The sequence below is a fragment of the Chlorocebus sabaeus genome, chromosome 8 (assembly GCF_047675955.1).
Source record: "Chlorocebus sabaeus isolate Y175 chromosome 8, mChlSab1.0.hap1, whole genome shotgun sequence".
Classification (NCBI taxonomy): Eukaryota; Metazoa; Chordata; class Mammalia; order Primates; family Cercopithecidae; genus Chlorocebus; species Chlorocebus sabaeus.
Genome location: NC_132911.1, coordinates 76,069,481 through 76,085,607, shown reverse-complemented (window position 1 = coordinate 76,085,607; position 16,127 = coordinate 76,069,481). Strand labels below are relative to the sequence as shown.

At 36.1% G+C, this 16,127-nt stretch overlaps 1 protein-coding gene and 1 non-coding gene across 2 annotated transcripts in view; one reads left to right on the top strand and one right to left on the bottom strand.

The window, feature by feature from the left end:
* TRAM1 (translocation associated membrane protein 1) overlaps positions 1–16,127 on the bottom strand; it is a 392,129-nt gene that overhangs the window by 373,417 nt on the left and 2,585 nt on the right. Inside the window, exons 2-6 of the mRNA XM_073018618.1 lie at positions 10,283–10,346; positions 8,418–8,539; positions 8,179–8,295; positions 6,509–6,567; positions 4,751–4,836 (exon numbers count right to left, since the gene is read on the bottom strand). Coding sequence (XP_072874719.1) covers positions 4,751–4,836; positions 6,509–6,567; positions 8,179–8,295; positions 8,418–8,539; positions 10,283–10,346 — 448 coding nt within the window. The remainder of the gene's footprint in view (positions 1–4,750; positions 4,837–6,508; positions 6,568–8,178; positions 8,296–8,417; positions 8,540–10,282; positions 10,347–16,127) is intronic.
* On the top strand, positions 14,818–14,924 carry LOC119624983 (small nucleolar RNA U13). The gene has a single exon (XR_005241142.2). It is a non-coding gene; the product is annotated as a small nucleolar RNA U13 (small nucleolar RNA).

Genomic DNA, 16,127 nt, shown 5'->3' with positions numbered 1-16,127 from the left:
AGTGAGCTGTGACTGTGGCCACTGCACTCCAGCATGGGTGACGGAGCAAGACCTTGTCTCAAAACAAAACAAAAAACCCAAAATAGTTTGTTATTTAATATACCTTAATAATTAAACTGTCAAAAGTATGAATTAGTAGTATGTGAATATGGCAAAGCAGGAAGGTGGCCACATAAATGACTAGGTATAAGAAATATTGCCACATTCTTTCATATGTGTTACTCAATGCTCCAAATTTCAGAGGAGAAAACAGACCAAGAAAACCCTTAAAACTTATGAGGGGAACTTTTTAGTTTTTAACTGTTGATTAAACTCATTTCATTGCATAAAAACTTGAGTAAGCAATGTAAAAAAAAAAAAAACTAATTTGCTGGAAAAACCATAATGCAATGTAACTACTTAGGAGGAATTTTTTTTTTTATAATTTAAAAGAAATCCAACTAAGTTTTTAAAATTGACACTGGTCAATTAGCAGAGAACCTAAGCTGCCTACTCTTTTCTTCTCTGACAAGACTAAAAACACTATTACAAATTACAAACAAACTAAGTTTCAAAAAGCCATTCCATTTCTGATCTTTTATCTTTAAATTTCAACCCAATTAGATGAAGCACAGTTGTGCTTGACATTAGCTAAGGACAAATCCATAGAGTTTCTTTCCTAAGTTCAGGTTCAACTTTGTATCTTAGCCCCGTACCTTCTTTTTAAAAAATAGAAACATGGTCTCACCATGTTACTCAGGCTGGAGTGCAGTGGCTATTCACAGGTGAATTTATGGTGCACTGTAGCCTCCAACTCCAGGGCTCAAGTGATCCAGCTATTTCAGCCTCCTGAGTAACTGGGACTACAGGCACCCACCACTGTGCCCAGGAGCCTTACCTTTCTGATAGCCAACCGAGTCAGTAATAATAGAGGGTAAAATGCCATCACTAGGTTCCATCTTCACAACCATCAAATGCCTATGCAAAAGTTTTAAAAATAGTATCTATTGCTTTCAAAAAGATAGGATTATCAAGAAACCTTTTTCTAAGTAATGGTCCATTCAGCTTTGCACCAACTGACCAGTGTCTCTAAAACAGTGTTTGTACACTCAAAGCCTACCACAGAAAAAGTAAAAATGAGTAAGAGAATGGGTAGTTAAATACTTGTGTCACTTACTAGCCGAGGGACCTTAGGCAAGCTAATTAATCTCTCTGTATAATGGGGATAACAACAACAATAATACCAAAAAAAAAAAAAAAAAAAAAAAAAGAGATGAGTAGAATACCTCAAGGGGTGGTAGGAATTGTGGCTAACTTAACACACACCCTAGATAAAGGTATTCCCAAATGATTACAAAAAATACATGGAAGTAGGGGTAGTGTACTGTGAGTTTTATTTTATTTTTTAGAGACGAGTCTCATTACATTGCCCAGGCTGGTCTCAAACTCCCGGAATCAAGCCATCCCCTTGCCTCAGCCTCCCCAGTAGCCAGGACTACAGGTGTGTGCCACCATGTCTGGCTTACCATGATTTTTAAAATGAGAAATTTTATCTAGAAAATGGCTACTTTTTAGCATCCCTGTGGTAGGCCAGCCTCCTGCAATGTTCTCCATTTCCTCTGGGGTTACAGCCCTGATGGCACGGTATTCACATGTCTGAGGCCAACAACAAAGCCTTGCCTAGCACCAGCAGCATGGTCTCTGGACCCATTTACATGGGTTCTGGGGAAAGGGAGAGAACAGAGAAGACTGGGAGAAATCATAGCAAATTCTAAAATCATAAATAACTTCAAGTGCCATTTTCAGTTGTTATTCCAGTATCTTTTTATTAAAAAATATAACATACTTTAAAAAATTTATTTAAAAAAAAACCACATTTCTTGACTACACTATACTGAAAAATAAACAAAGCTGAATATCACATATATGCCCCAAATATAAGGCAAAGATGTCCCCCCAAACCTCAGATGGTACATCTTGTAATTAAATCTTTACAAAGCTCTTGCATTATAGAGCTCTGTATTAATTATCTTGAACAAATGTTTGTGTAAGACACATACACCTGAAAACTTCAATCAATGTCATTTTTAAAGGTTTATAAGGTCTAATAAAGGAACCAGTGAGACAGAAGATGATGTTATGATGTGGAAAAAATGTCATCAGATTAAAAAAAGTGGTTCTAGTGATGATGAATGACAGATACTAACATCAAAGTTGCATATGAAAAGTGTAATGTAACTTTCATGAAGTAGGAAGGGGGAAAATACTATTTCTAATACTTTATATGATATGTAATTATATGTACAAATAATTATACGTATGTATAATTAAACTAAAATTGAATATTAGAAACATTTGGCTATTTCATGACTTCCCTAAAAGCTCATATATTCAAGATGTCTAAGAAATATTTTGAATCTTCTCATCGGCAAAAGGGATAACTGTTTATATACACAGTATACATAATTTAAGTTTTCTCCTTGAAAGAAACTAAGTTTTTTGTGACTAACACACCTCTTGAACTGCTACTAACAGCGTTCCTTTCTTTCCTATTTGTCTGTATGATTGGTTCAAAACAATCACTGTACTAGTTTCTTCCAGTAAAGAGTTCCAAAAATAATTTTCATAGAGTAAATTTTAAGAAACTGTTCAACACATATGCAGCTGCTACTTTCAAATTATGTTAATTACTTGAAACAGTTACTTTCAACTGTCATATGCAGGTGTTAAAAATAGTTTCAGTTAAGTTCTAAGTTATGCAAATTATTCCATAAAAATTAGATTGCATTTCTGGAGAAGTGCCATCTGGCAGGAACTGATAAGAAAAGAGTTTCAGGAACTAAAATGAACAGTTACTTTGAAATGTCCCTCCTTACTTACCATAGTCAGTGAACAAGATATAGACATGGATTAATAATGAAATCCAGAGGTATCTGTTCCTAAGTATACAAATACCTGAAGAAGGCTTTAAATATCTGAGCCATGCTACTAAGACATCAAGAAACTATGATACTCTCAGTAGCGCTGTCCAACGGAACTTTCTGCAATCATGGAAATGTTCCGTATCTCCTCTGTTCAAAATGGTACATACTAGCCACAGTAGCTAATGAGCACTTGAAATGTGGCTAGTGGGGACAAAAAGGTCAGTTTCGCTTTTCTTTTTTTATGTTCACGTAGATGTGACTAGTAGTTACCATTCTGGACAGTACAGCTCCACAATACCTACGTTCACATTAGGAGGTTACTAAACATGGAAGGGCTACTGGAATCTGGGTCTAACAATTTTATCTGAAGACAGTTCTAAGTGAAGCGTTTAAAAATAGAAGATCTTCATCCTATTCCTTACAATCAATATAGCTGGAGAAACAATCTACTTTATAAAAGAAATCAGCATAAAAAGAAATTAAGTGCCATAGCATATGGCCTCTAATTTGGTGCTGTTTTCTAATCCTAGCAGACAACATGAATGACGAATGACGACAGATACACAGAACACAGACAAGAAACAGTAGCAAACCAAGTGCCTAGTCCATGAATTAACTATTTGTAGCACACATAAAAATAGTGTTTTATGGCTTTTGAGTAGGCAAAGATAAATAAACTAGTCACCAGACTGGCTGTCACACTTTTACTCCAGAAGATTTGTCAAAGGGGATTTAAAAAAACAAAAAAACATTTTAAATGCGGGAAAATGTAAACATATATACAACAGACAGAAAAGATTCTGACATACCCATAACTCAATCATTATTAATAAACGACCAAACTTGTTTCATCTGTATCCCTCTTTACTTTCCTTCACCTGGTATTATTTTGAAGTAAAATCCCACAAAGGATTTCATATATGAGAATTAAAAAAAACAAAACAAAACAAAAAAAACCACCAGAAAAAAGGGAAATGAAAGTACTTGATTAATTTATCCGAGGGAAGAGGTATTCCAGGAAAAAGAAGTGATGTGCTGGGATTACAAAACTAGAGACTATCAGTGTGCACGAAGCATAAGGAGCGAGCAGAGGAAGAGGTCCCCGGAAGACAGTGGCCATGGGAGAAACTCTCAGGGCACAGTTGAGCAGCATTACTCTAGTTTAAAATAGTAGGGAGCCAATACTGGCTTCAGAGGAGACAGGGTAAAGAAAATGACTTTTGTGATAGCATGGAAACCTGACTTCAGAAGCACTGAGGGTAAAACTAGGAAGTAGGATTTTGCAGTGCTCCAGCTGTTTACGTATTTGTTCAAATAAAACAAACAAATATCCTTCCCACATGCTAAAAAGGGAATGCTCTACCCATTTCAGGAGAAGCTTTGCTAGTGAATATTTAAATATATTTTACTTTTTTTTCCAATATTGAATTTTGCTTTAGGACTTACACACAGAACTGTTAGTGGTAATATGACTAATCCTTTTTAGCTCGCTTGTCAAATAATTTGCTAAGAATATCAGTAAGATAAAACAAATATTACATTTAAAAATTTGTTTAAATTTTAATTTACATTACCACTAATATAATTTTAAGACAAGACATTAACATATCAAACGTAAAAAATCTAAGCTAAAGTACTGACTGAAGGTGTTTTTTTTTTTTTTTGCCAAAAAATGCTTAAGGATTTTAGGCTTTGTAGAAAGGGGGTTGGTGGGAGAATGATGGGGTAAGAGTTTAGGTAAGAAGAATGGAGGAAGGGCAAACATGTAAGGAAATACTTAATTTTAGAAAAATTTTTCAAAAAAAAAAAGACAAGACATTTTTTTAACACTACAAAATCCCAGCTTACTTTTTTGGTTTTCTGGAAGTAGAGTTCAGGAAAAGCATGAAGCCAGTAAGCCAGCTGTGATATGTAGAAAAACTTCATTTGAAACCTGTACAACACAAGAAAATGAAGAGAATCTTTTAAAGCATAATTTTTTTTAAAAAACAGTAAACAAATACTGGAAATCAGGATATACTAAGTAACTATCTTTGTGTTATCATTCCATACAGTATCTGTGCACCTTTAAACAACTCTTCAACAACTGCTTTCCCCATTTCCCTGTGACAGTCCCACCACTGGACAAGATCCCTGGATTAAACAGCAGGCAAAGATATTATCTGCAGAAAGCTATTGACATGTAAGCCAGCAGAGAGGAGTCAGAGCCCCTATTAGTTCATTAATACTGACTATTATATCACGTTAGCTACTGAAAACATAACCCACACGTCTACACAGTTTCATCAAGACAAGAAGGGGAAAAAGACTGACACAAAAGCAAAGGCTCATAGGTTAATAATCACTTGAAATTGAAATAATCTCAATTTCAAATACCCTCTGTTTTTTTTTTTCTTAGCAAATGTGGTAACTGTACCTGGCTGGAACATGGAAAAAGCCCCAAATAAATGGAGGCAGAGCTAGGATTAAAGAGAGTCAGAATAAAGCATACCAGGGCTCTCCAGGAGCTATATCATAATCAGTCTAGAACTAGTACTCTTCTCTTGACATTATATTCCTCTAGACCTTCTGCTTCCTCTTTTTCTCCCCTCTCCCTCTCCTCCAGAAGTCTAAAATAGAAAACACAAAGCCAATCTAATTTCTCGGCAGTGGGGGTGGAGGGAATACGGTCCCACATAAATACAATATTTACAAAGTTCGTTGAACTAATAAAACTTTAGAAATCAGAGTATGATTCAGTAGAGTGGGTACTACTGCTGGACTTAAAATATCCACAGTCACGTTATTTCTTCTTTCCTTCGTATCTTCTCCCTTCTCCAATTCTCACATCACAATGTATTTACTAAATACTGTCTAGGTGACAAGCACCTGCACCGTACCCGGCACAATGAAGGATATAAAATAATTTTTACTGCTACCAAGGCACATATAGTCTCAGTGGCTATGGGCACAATGCAAGACTTACAAAAATGAGACAATTATAGAACAATCAAAACAATATATGGACACTACATAAAACATCTACCAAAATGACAAATTTGGGGATATGAAAGACCAATACAGGCTAAAGTAGCAAGGAAAATTAATATAGAATAGCTGTACTAGAGCTGGGCTCCAATAATGAATTATTCAGACGTCTTTGTAACCACTGAGCACTTTAACCTAGCAGCACTGTACAAACTAGAGAAATAAACAAAGAAACAATCCCGAACCTCAAGAAGTTTATAATAGAAGAGAGTAAGAAGGGAAGATGTCAAAAGAGACAGAGGGTGTGGAAAAACCAAAGGAGCAAAAGTATAGAGAAGATGGAGTCATAAAAAGGAGAAAGGCTAAGTGAAAAGAAAGGAAAAGAAGCGAGTACCAAATTAAGATTATGTTAAAATCAGTTGTCTCAAGCTTACAAAGAAGTTGAAAAGATTAGAATAGAAACATTAAAAAAAGGTACACAGTGTTTTTTTTTTCTTATGGCAGTGGGACTGTCAAAGACATATTTTCATCTATTTTATGCATTTGCCTAAGGTCCTAACAAGAATAACAATGAATTCTGATTAATAGCGACATGACCGTGGTTCTTAACAAAGAAAGGGCTGCTAAAAATGACTTACGTCATCAGGTTATGGGGATAAGCCCTCCATAAGATAGTTGGGTCTGAGATGTAGTTTTCCTAAGAAAGAAGATACAAAAATTAACCTGTGAGCATAATGCAAACTTCTTGGAAAATACGATATTACTTTCATTTCTCAAACATTTACAGTTCCCCACAGTAGATTGCAAAGAGTCCACTGACGTCAAACTCCTTAGTTGTTTTAGTTATTTTCAATCCAATTTGAGTTGGTTACTTGAGCAAAGTGAAAATCAATGATATAAATGAGATATGGAATCAAGTAAGAAACAATTCCTGGCCCTAAAAAATCTTTCAATCCCGTAGAATAAAAATACACGTAGACAAACATAAAACCACCAATAAGAGGCACAATAGCGACCAGGAGAGAAGAATTTTGTCTTGGGTAATCCGAAGATTTCAGGAAAAGTTTGTAGCATCTGACAGGAGACAAAGGATCAGGGCACTACCGAGTTTTATGGAATTACATCAATAAAATACTGCCCCAATTTTTTTCTTAGATAATCAGATCTATTCAGAGAGAATTACTGTATACGTAAAAAAAAAAAAAAAGATTAAAAAATAAATAAAATCTAAAGTGATTTTTGTAAGAGTATTTTCCCACAGAAGTATAACTTTTATGGTTTTTTAAAAAAAAATTTATAATAGTTTTCAAACTAAAATTTACATATTACCTATAAAGTATTATTAAAGCAGTAGAGTAAAATCGAATGAGCAATGGAATAAAAAGCTGAATTTTAATCTACCTCCACAAGAAGTCCTTTACCCTGGAAAACTCCTGTTATTCATCTCTAATATAGTGATTAAAAAGAATTATGTGTCTGACAAACTCAAAAGTATGTAAAGTATGGAACACCATATAAATTTAAGGGATTATTATCACTAACATTAAAGCAAATACTGCCTTTTTCTCATTAGTAATAGTGACATAACTAAAGGTTTTGATTGCCATAACTGAAAAGTTATAGAACATTTAAGAAGCTTGGAAAACACTGGGGCTGTTTCTAAAGGAGGAAATGACTGTGAACATTACAACTCATGTAACCTAGTAGGCGTATCACTCACATCTTAATGCTTTTTGCTGATACAGAGGTATCTGTAAATCACAACAAGTTATAAAAGTAAGGCTGGGCATGGTGGCTCAAGTCTGTAATCCCAGCACTTTGGGAGGCGGAGGTGGGTGGATCACTAGGTCAGTTTGAGACCATCCTGGCTAACATGGTGAAACCCTGTCTCTACTAAAAATACAAAAATTAGCTGGGCGTGGTGGTGTGTGTCTGTAGTCCCAGCTACTTGGGAAGCTGAGGCAGGAGAATCGCTTGAACCCGGGAGGCAGAGGTTGCAGGGAGCCGAGATTGTGCCACTGCACTCCAGCCTGGTGACAGAGCAAGACCCTGTCTCAAAAAAAAAAAAAAAAAAAAAAAAAAAGATATAAAAGTAACATTCAGAGTGACTAAAAATGAATAAGTCTTTCTGAAACAGTAAACATAGTTTAGATTTTTTTCTGTATAAAAAAATACCTAAAAGAGATTTATCACTGAAACTCTTAACTTATGCTAGTTCATTAGCAGAGTTCCTAATCTTAGATAAGGAAGGAGAACAACAGCCTAAGATGACATACTTAAAAGAGATGAGAATGAATGACATACTTACAGAGATTAGAATGAATGTGCCCCAAACACAGGCAAAAAGGTAGAATGCACTAAGCTGACCAGATTCATTAAACTTGCTGTGTTTCGTTTTGGAGAAGTGCATTCGCCTGTTAATTTTCTAAAAATAAAAACAGCCATTAGTAATTAAGAATAAATTATAAATTATATTTAATATATGACTATCAGATTATGGAGAGCTAGTAGTTTATAAGGTATAGATTTCCAAGACTGCATACTTACATCCAACATATACTCTTGAATAACGGCATGAATAATTATTGCCACTAGCATGTAGAAGAAAACTGTAGCCAAATCTTTGATACCATAGTAATAAAGGGACGCTGATTCAGTAGCTTGTTCTTCTGAAGACCAAAAAGGACACAAATACACAAAAATATACATAAGGTTATAAAAACAGCATTAAGTACAAGTTATAGAAACAAAGAATAACGTAATAAAAAAGTTCTATATAAACATCATAAATAACGTGGTCTTGGACATCTTGAGTCTTAGGGGGGCAATGAAAATCAAGACTATCTAGAAATCTAAAGCTTTAGAAATTACTTACAAAGATTTGACACGTTAGTCACAGCCACCAAAGACCAAAAAAGAGGGAAGAGGAGGCCACACTCAATAAACTGATATTATCACAGGGGTATAAATTAGGTTGATAAAGTTATACTTAGCCTATTGACCTATTTTTTGCAAAAGGCTTTTGAAACTTTCTACTTCTACTTTCAAACTATACACTAAATTATGATTCTGATGGAAAAGCTGATTTGACCTGTATTTGATTTAGTTTTGATCTATAAGCAGCAGAGATAAAGGCAACTACTAAAGTTGTTTTTAATCCTTACAATTGCTATAATTTTTCAAAAACAAATCTTTATCAAATACTTGTGAATTGATGACACTTATTCTCAAACTTTACGTTTATGGGGAACATATATGTAAAAGAGCTTTATTCTTCTCTCGCAAATTCAAATTTCAAAACAGTATTGTAGTTTTGAGTAACCTGATAACTAAATCACTAAATTAAATATTTTCAGAACTAAACATAACTGAACAAAAACCCAACTCAGGGGCTAGGTGCAGTGGCTCAACCGTGTAATCCCAACACTTAGGGAGGCAAGGATTGCTGGAGGCCCAAATTCAAGACTGACCTAGGTAGTACAGTGAGACTCCATCTCTACAGTAAATTGAAAAATTAGCTGGGTATGATGGTGTGCCCTTGTAGTCCCAGCTCCTGGGGAGGCTGACTCAGGAGGATCATTTCAGCCCAGAAGCCGGAGGCTGCAGTGAGCTATGATCACGCCACAGCACTCCTGCTTAGGCAAATTTGGCAAGCCCCTATCGTCTCTAAAAAATATACACATAAACCACCACCACAACAAAAAAAACACCAACTAAATGGGGTATACTACATTATCTTACATTTTAAACAAAAAACTGTGCAGGTTTACTGCCTAAACCAAAGAATACCCCATCCCTCGCCCATGCTAGTTAATTATATCACTGTATTAAATTACAATCAACTTCTAAGAAACACCTAATTTTTACATAGATTAAGAAATAACATTTTAGAAATAAAACCTAATAGTTTGGATGCTGTTACCAGATAATTCCTAGAGTTTACGAACACATTTTCTGGAATCAAAATAATTGTTAAAAGTAGAGCACAAGACAAAGTGAAAATAATCTTAGAAGGATTGCTATTACAGGTCCAAAATGTAACTTGCAGAAAAACTAAATCTGCCATTGTGCTTTTAGAAGCCTTGAATGAACAATGACATTTAAACAAATTTTAAAAATATCTTTTCTTATAATTTTCTTAGGAAAAAATCAGAAGGCAGAGAAAGCAAAACAAAATTCTTTTATGGAATTTCAAGTCCATTCACAAAAATATATAGTAAACAGAAAACATATAGAGGGTAAAGTTAATCAAAAACATCAGATCTTGTATCACAAAATGATCAAAATAACATTCAGTCACATCATGGATGAGATCTCTGACGATAATGCAGGACCTAGTATTCATAAAAATTTCCAAGTTTGTTCATCTGAATTTCTATTTACGTAGAAAATTCTTAGTGTAAATTACCTACCTGTTGCGGGGAGGGTGACATTGTACTGAAGAGTAACGAAAATGATAGAAGCTTTTGCCGTTATCTAGAAAGAAGGAAAAAAAGATCAAGTCAATTTGTGACCCTCTCCCAAATAACAGATCAGGGGCAAAAACTTTACAAAATCTGTCCCTAAATCGAAGCACCAATGGCCCTCTAGTTCCTGTGGAACCCTGACAGACACAATGGAAATTACTGATTACCAAGGAGTTAATGTAATTCACCAGAATACTCTTCTGTGGTTTAGGTAAGATTGTGTAATTCATTCTTAACTTTAAGATTTCAAAAGACATTTTCTGCAGTTCCAGAAAACAGTTATTTGACAAATAATGATTCTCTACTCTAGCCCTATACAATGAATAAAAAGTTCCTATTAAGACAAATTTTAAGTATAAATTAATAAAATAAAAGGATGCACAGTTAGCATGAGAAAAGCAGATCAAATATAGTGTCTGTGGTGTGGGTGTGTTAGTATCCCACACACCTAGCATAGTTAAGTGGTCAGTAACTGTTTAACTGACCTGACTACTGGTAAAAGTAAATTGGTCAGAACAGAAAAATGGAATGCTTACCCAATCTTTACAGGCACCAGGCAAAGTGCTAGACAAAAAAGGAGGAGATGAAGATGGATAAAATAATCCCTAATGACAAGGAGCTCCACTGTGTGAAGAGTATAGGTAAACAAACTGTTATAATACTGTAGAATAAGCGCTAATAGCTTGCACTGTGGGTACTTGGGATAAACAATGAGCTTTGTTGGTTTTTTTTTCTGGGGTAGAATGAAATGAAGGAGTTATGCTTTGCTGGAAAATAGGTGTTCCCTAGGTTCACAAAGGGGGATGAAGAGGACAGTACAGAAGAAACAGAGCATGGCAAGGTCAAGTAGCAGTGAACACAAGGCCAGGCATAGGATGCACATCACGAAGTGTTAGAAAAGACTAGAAACATTATTGAGTGCTAGAAAGGACTGTTTTTTGAGTTAAGTAGTTTAGATTTCATTTTTGCACAACTGGAGAATTTTGAGGATGGGAAAGTTCATTTATGCCTTTTAGAAGGATTGCTGTCTGTGACCTGCTAAGTGGTCTCCCAGGCCCCTTCAGATCCATTCTCCACACTGCAACTAGAATGATTTTCTGATCACATTATCACATCCCCCTTCCTACCCGTTAAAAATCCTTCACTAGATTCCCATCTTTCTAGGAGAATGTGACCACAGGACTCCATGGTCTGACTCCTCCCTCTGCCTCTGCAGCCTCAATCTCAGACCACTTCCTACTGCTCCCTTGCCTCCTGCAGCACCTTCTACCACAGGGTCTCTGCACATGCTGTTCTATCTAAAATACGGTTGGAAAATCTTTCCCATCAGATCTCAGCTGCATCACACCTTTTCAAGGAAGTCTCCCTGCCTTCCTAGAGTAGGTCATTTCCTTTGTTAGATTATCTCAGAGAACTGTGTTCCTTTCCTTCAAAATCATACTCTGGCTTGATTATATTAATAATTTCTGTCTCGCCCATTAGAATGTAAGCTCCAATAGAACTGGGACCATGCCTGTTTCCACTCATCACTAGATTTTCAGAGCCCAGCAAGGGGCCTGGTACATATTAGGTAATTAATCAATATCGCTGAATAAATATCAGTTAAAGTACAAACCGGAGTGAGCATGCACCCAAGAATGAAACTTCTGCAAGAGACCACATGAAAGATAATGAGGCCTGAACTAAGACAGTGACTGTGGGATAGAGAGGCACTCAGAAGACAAAATAAGGTTTGGTAAGCTAGAAGAAAGAGTACAAGGTTATTTATTGATACCTACAGCTGAGATTTCTGCGAGATGTGCAGTAAGGCAGCTAAAACCTAAGTCTAGAATTCAGTAGGGAGAATCCAGCTTAAATAAAGATTTCGGAGTCTCTTTTTACAGATAATAGCTGAAGCTGTGAAAATACATAAATCATATATGGGGAGTGCACAGTATTTGTAGAGAAGTAGGACAACATCAGACCTATGGAGAGAACAGGGAAAAAAGCAAAATCTTCAAGTCCCTGAAACTAAGAAAAAATGGTCAGAGAGACAGAAAAAGAAATAAAGAGAGCTTGGAGTCCCAAAAGCCAAAGGGGAAACATTTCTAAAAGGTGTAGTTAATGAAGTCAAAGTTTCAAAACAGACGTGGGAGGAAAGAGAACAACAGACCGGACAATTAAAGAAGTCATCAGTGGTCACGGCTTGAGTGATTCCAACTAAGTAGTGAGAGCAGGAGCTGCATCGCAGTGGATTGAAGAACACAGAGGCACAAAGTGGTATCCAGTAGATGCCAGGTCAAAATTTATGTTGTTTTTAGGATAGGACAGATTGAGCTTGTGTGGGGGCAACAGTGAAGGCACCAGAGAAAAGAACAATGGATGGAGGCATATGGTAGGGAACAGAATTGTAAGGACTATTGCACTCTTGAACAACTTTTCCTCTTAGATGGGAAGAAGGCAGTAATGGACGGGACAGATAAGTTCAAAAGACAGGAAAATAAGGAAAACCGCACTTGATAAACTTTTATTTTCCCTGTATGGGAAAAAAGCAATGTCACATATTAAGCATAATGGGGATGTGAATGATGACTATTTAAATAGTTCCCATAGGGAAAGGAGATGGCCAGGGAAAGTAAAAAGATCCCAGATGCGAACGTCTGAGGTTAGAAACCTTTGATTTGCAATATTATCTACCAGCATAAGTATGACTCTCTCTGGGAATTGAGAGGCATAGAAAAAGCCAATAGTGGAGTAAAGACTGCAGGAAGAAAGGCAAAACAATGACGGGGCTAACCTACTGGAGAAAGGGAAAGGGGGCTACGGTACCACAACAGCTTGGACTAGGTAGAGAACCCACTTATGACTAGAACCAGGGAGGTGAACAAAACGTAGGTTGTAGCTAAACTCTGCTATCCTGGAATTCAGGAAGTGGAAGAAGTCAGGCTTGCATGACAAAGCACAGGATACGGCCAGTAAAGTGAGTTGCTCAACTGGGTTAGATATGAAGGTCTCTTGAGTTGAAAAGGCTACTGAGGCTACTCTATTAAAATTTGGGTCATTAACAAGGACTCATTAGAGCAGAATGATGACATGAGTCTCCAGGGCAACACTACTTTCTTGTGATTATTTTTAGTAAAGTTGAGTGGTCACTACATTTCATTTAGTTTTGCTATCTTTGTTTAGACTATATATACACACAGTCTAAACAATATATATACACACACATTATATATATATAAAAAACTATATATATACACACACACTCTATCTCTTTTACACACAAATACTCCACATACCTGTTTCCAGTTTGTAATATGAAGTCACCACTGTCACACCTAAGAACACTTTGTTAAAGAGTCCCTTACAGGCCGGGTGCGGTGGCTCATGCCTGTAATCCCAGCACTTTGGGAGGCTGAGGTGCATCGATCACCTGAGGTCAGGAGTTCAAGACCAGCCTGACCAACATGGTGAAACCTCGTCTCTACTAAAAATACAAATACAAAAATTAGCTAAAATACAAAAATTAGCTGGGTGTCGTGGCGGGTGCCTGTAATCCCCGCCACTCGGGAGGCTGAGGCAGGAGAATTGCTTGAACCCAGGAGGCGGAGGGTGCAGCAAGCTGAGATCACGCCATTGCACTCCAGCCTGGGTGACAGAGCGAGGCTCCGTCTCAAAAAGAGTCCTTTACAAACAACAAATGAGATTCTTCAAAGAAAAATTTAGCATCGAATTCTAAAAGCAGCAAAAATTAGATTATCCTTTTAGCCAGGCTTCCAAATAAAATTAAAATTTGGCCTCCAGCTGGTTTAGTATGTGATTTTAAGTAGAAGAGGAAAAATGTAAACTACACACTCCAAAAAGTTTCAAGTTTAAGCCAGCAGTCATGCTCCCAGCCATTTCCAGGCCTCCTAAGCCTCACACCCTGCTAGCATTGCTTCAGTTAAACTCACACCACAATTAATTAGTAGTAAGATAAGTTAGTTTAGAATATAAATAGGCTACAGAGATATATAATGCACTCAAAAGTAAAAATACCTGAGTTTATGACAGTTTTGAACATTTACAGTACTGCTCTCCAGTTACAAAAATGGAAAAATGAAAAAAGAAATGAGACTTATTCAGATGCATTTTAAATAGGTTACCAGAAACTGAAATGAATTACCTAATTCTATGCTGTACACAATGTCATGAATACAATAACATTTCTTTAATTAAGTGTCGCTAGTTGGGGTTTGGTATCTTTTCTTGTTATATAGAGATGTTAACTATTTTGCCCTTGTTTTAGAGGAAGATGTGACTACTACATGGAGTGGATCCCTGAAAAGTAAAGACAATTCTGAATATCAAATTCCACTTTCAGTGGGGCTCAGTGGCACGTGCCTGTAGTCTCAGCCATTCAGGTGGCTGAGAGGGGAGGATCACTTGAGCCCAGGAGGTCAAGTTCCTGCCAAGGCAACACAGCGAGACCCTGTCTCAAAAAAAAAAAAAAAAAAAAAGAGACCCTTTTGTAGTTCACAAATGTGATGATTGGGGTTTCACACTTATATGTGAGATGTGTCTCTCCCTTAAACTTTGTTATGACCTGAAAACCTTACCTGTCATGAAAAGAAAGAAAAAAAGGAAAGAAAAAGAAAAAAATCCCCCAAACCTCGAAAACTGTTTCAAGATGGCTGAAACTGTAAACATCCCCAAAATCTGTATGGCATAAAGAACTTGCAGATTTTGAATATCTTTCCTTTTGAATATATTTCCTTTATACACTCCTTAAAAGAAATACGTCTCTTGTGAACCCCTAATTTTTCACCCCTCCTCCACATCCTCACTTTCAGAAAGCTTCCCAAGCATCCCTAACATTTTTTGACCATTCAATTTTTCCTAACTCAAATATGAAGCCATTCATTGTATACTATGATTTGAATTATGTGGACAGATACTGACTGTAATAAAACTATGATTCTAAAATCTACAAGCAATTTTTGATTAATGTGAAGTTCCCTGGAAATTAAACTCTTACATTACCACCAAACAGACTACTTTGTTAGCCTTTTCAGTATGTATAATCTCTTTAGATGCTAACTAAAGAGATTCCAGGCCCTTCTCTCACATAAAAATGTTTTCTACTTCCCAATTTTGGTGAGTTTTTAAAGAATAATAATAGCTACCACTTACTGCATGCCTCTTGCAAGCCAAGCATTGAACTAGGCTTAATACATATTGGTTAATTTAATTATCAGACTAACCCAATAAGCCCCATGTTGCAGATGAGGAAACTCCAGTTCTGAGCTGCCTTAGGTCACCCAGTTAGCAAACTGCAGAGCCCTAACTTGAACATGAATCCCTTCAGCTCCAGAATCCATGCTTTTATAGTGTATCTGCATTGCTTCTTCATTTTGGCTAGTAATACAGTATTTCTTTCTTTGTTAATTTCTTTGTTGATTTCACCATAAATCCTCTGACATTTCCTTAATGTATCTGCACAACAGGCTTAACAGTTCTGCAAAAAAAAATCAATTTCTCTATTATTCTAGCACAAGTACTGTAATTCTATAATTACGTTAATTTTGAGATTCAGCAGCTATTGTTTTAAAAGTCGAATAGCAAAACTAACCTAGTCTACACATTCCTATATATAGATAACATGCTTTGAAATCCTAACACCTTAACATATGGTAAGAAAAAGGAACAACTCGCAGAAACTTCACTTTTGTGTATCACTTTAACGCTCACTTTTGAACTGACTTAAAAAACCTCTAGTATTTTTGTCTATTTAGATTTTCAAATTTTACAAATTTATATAAAGGTGAAAATC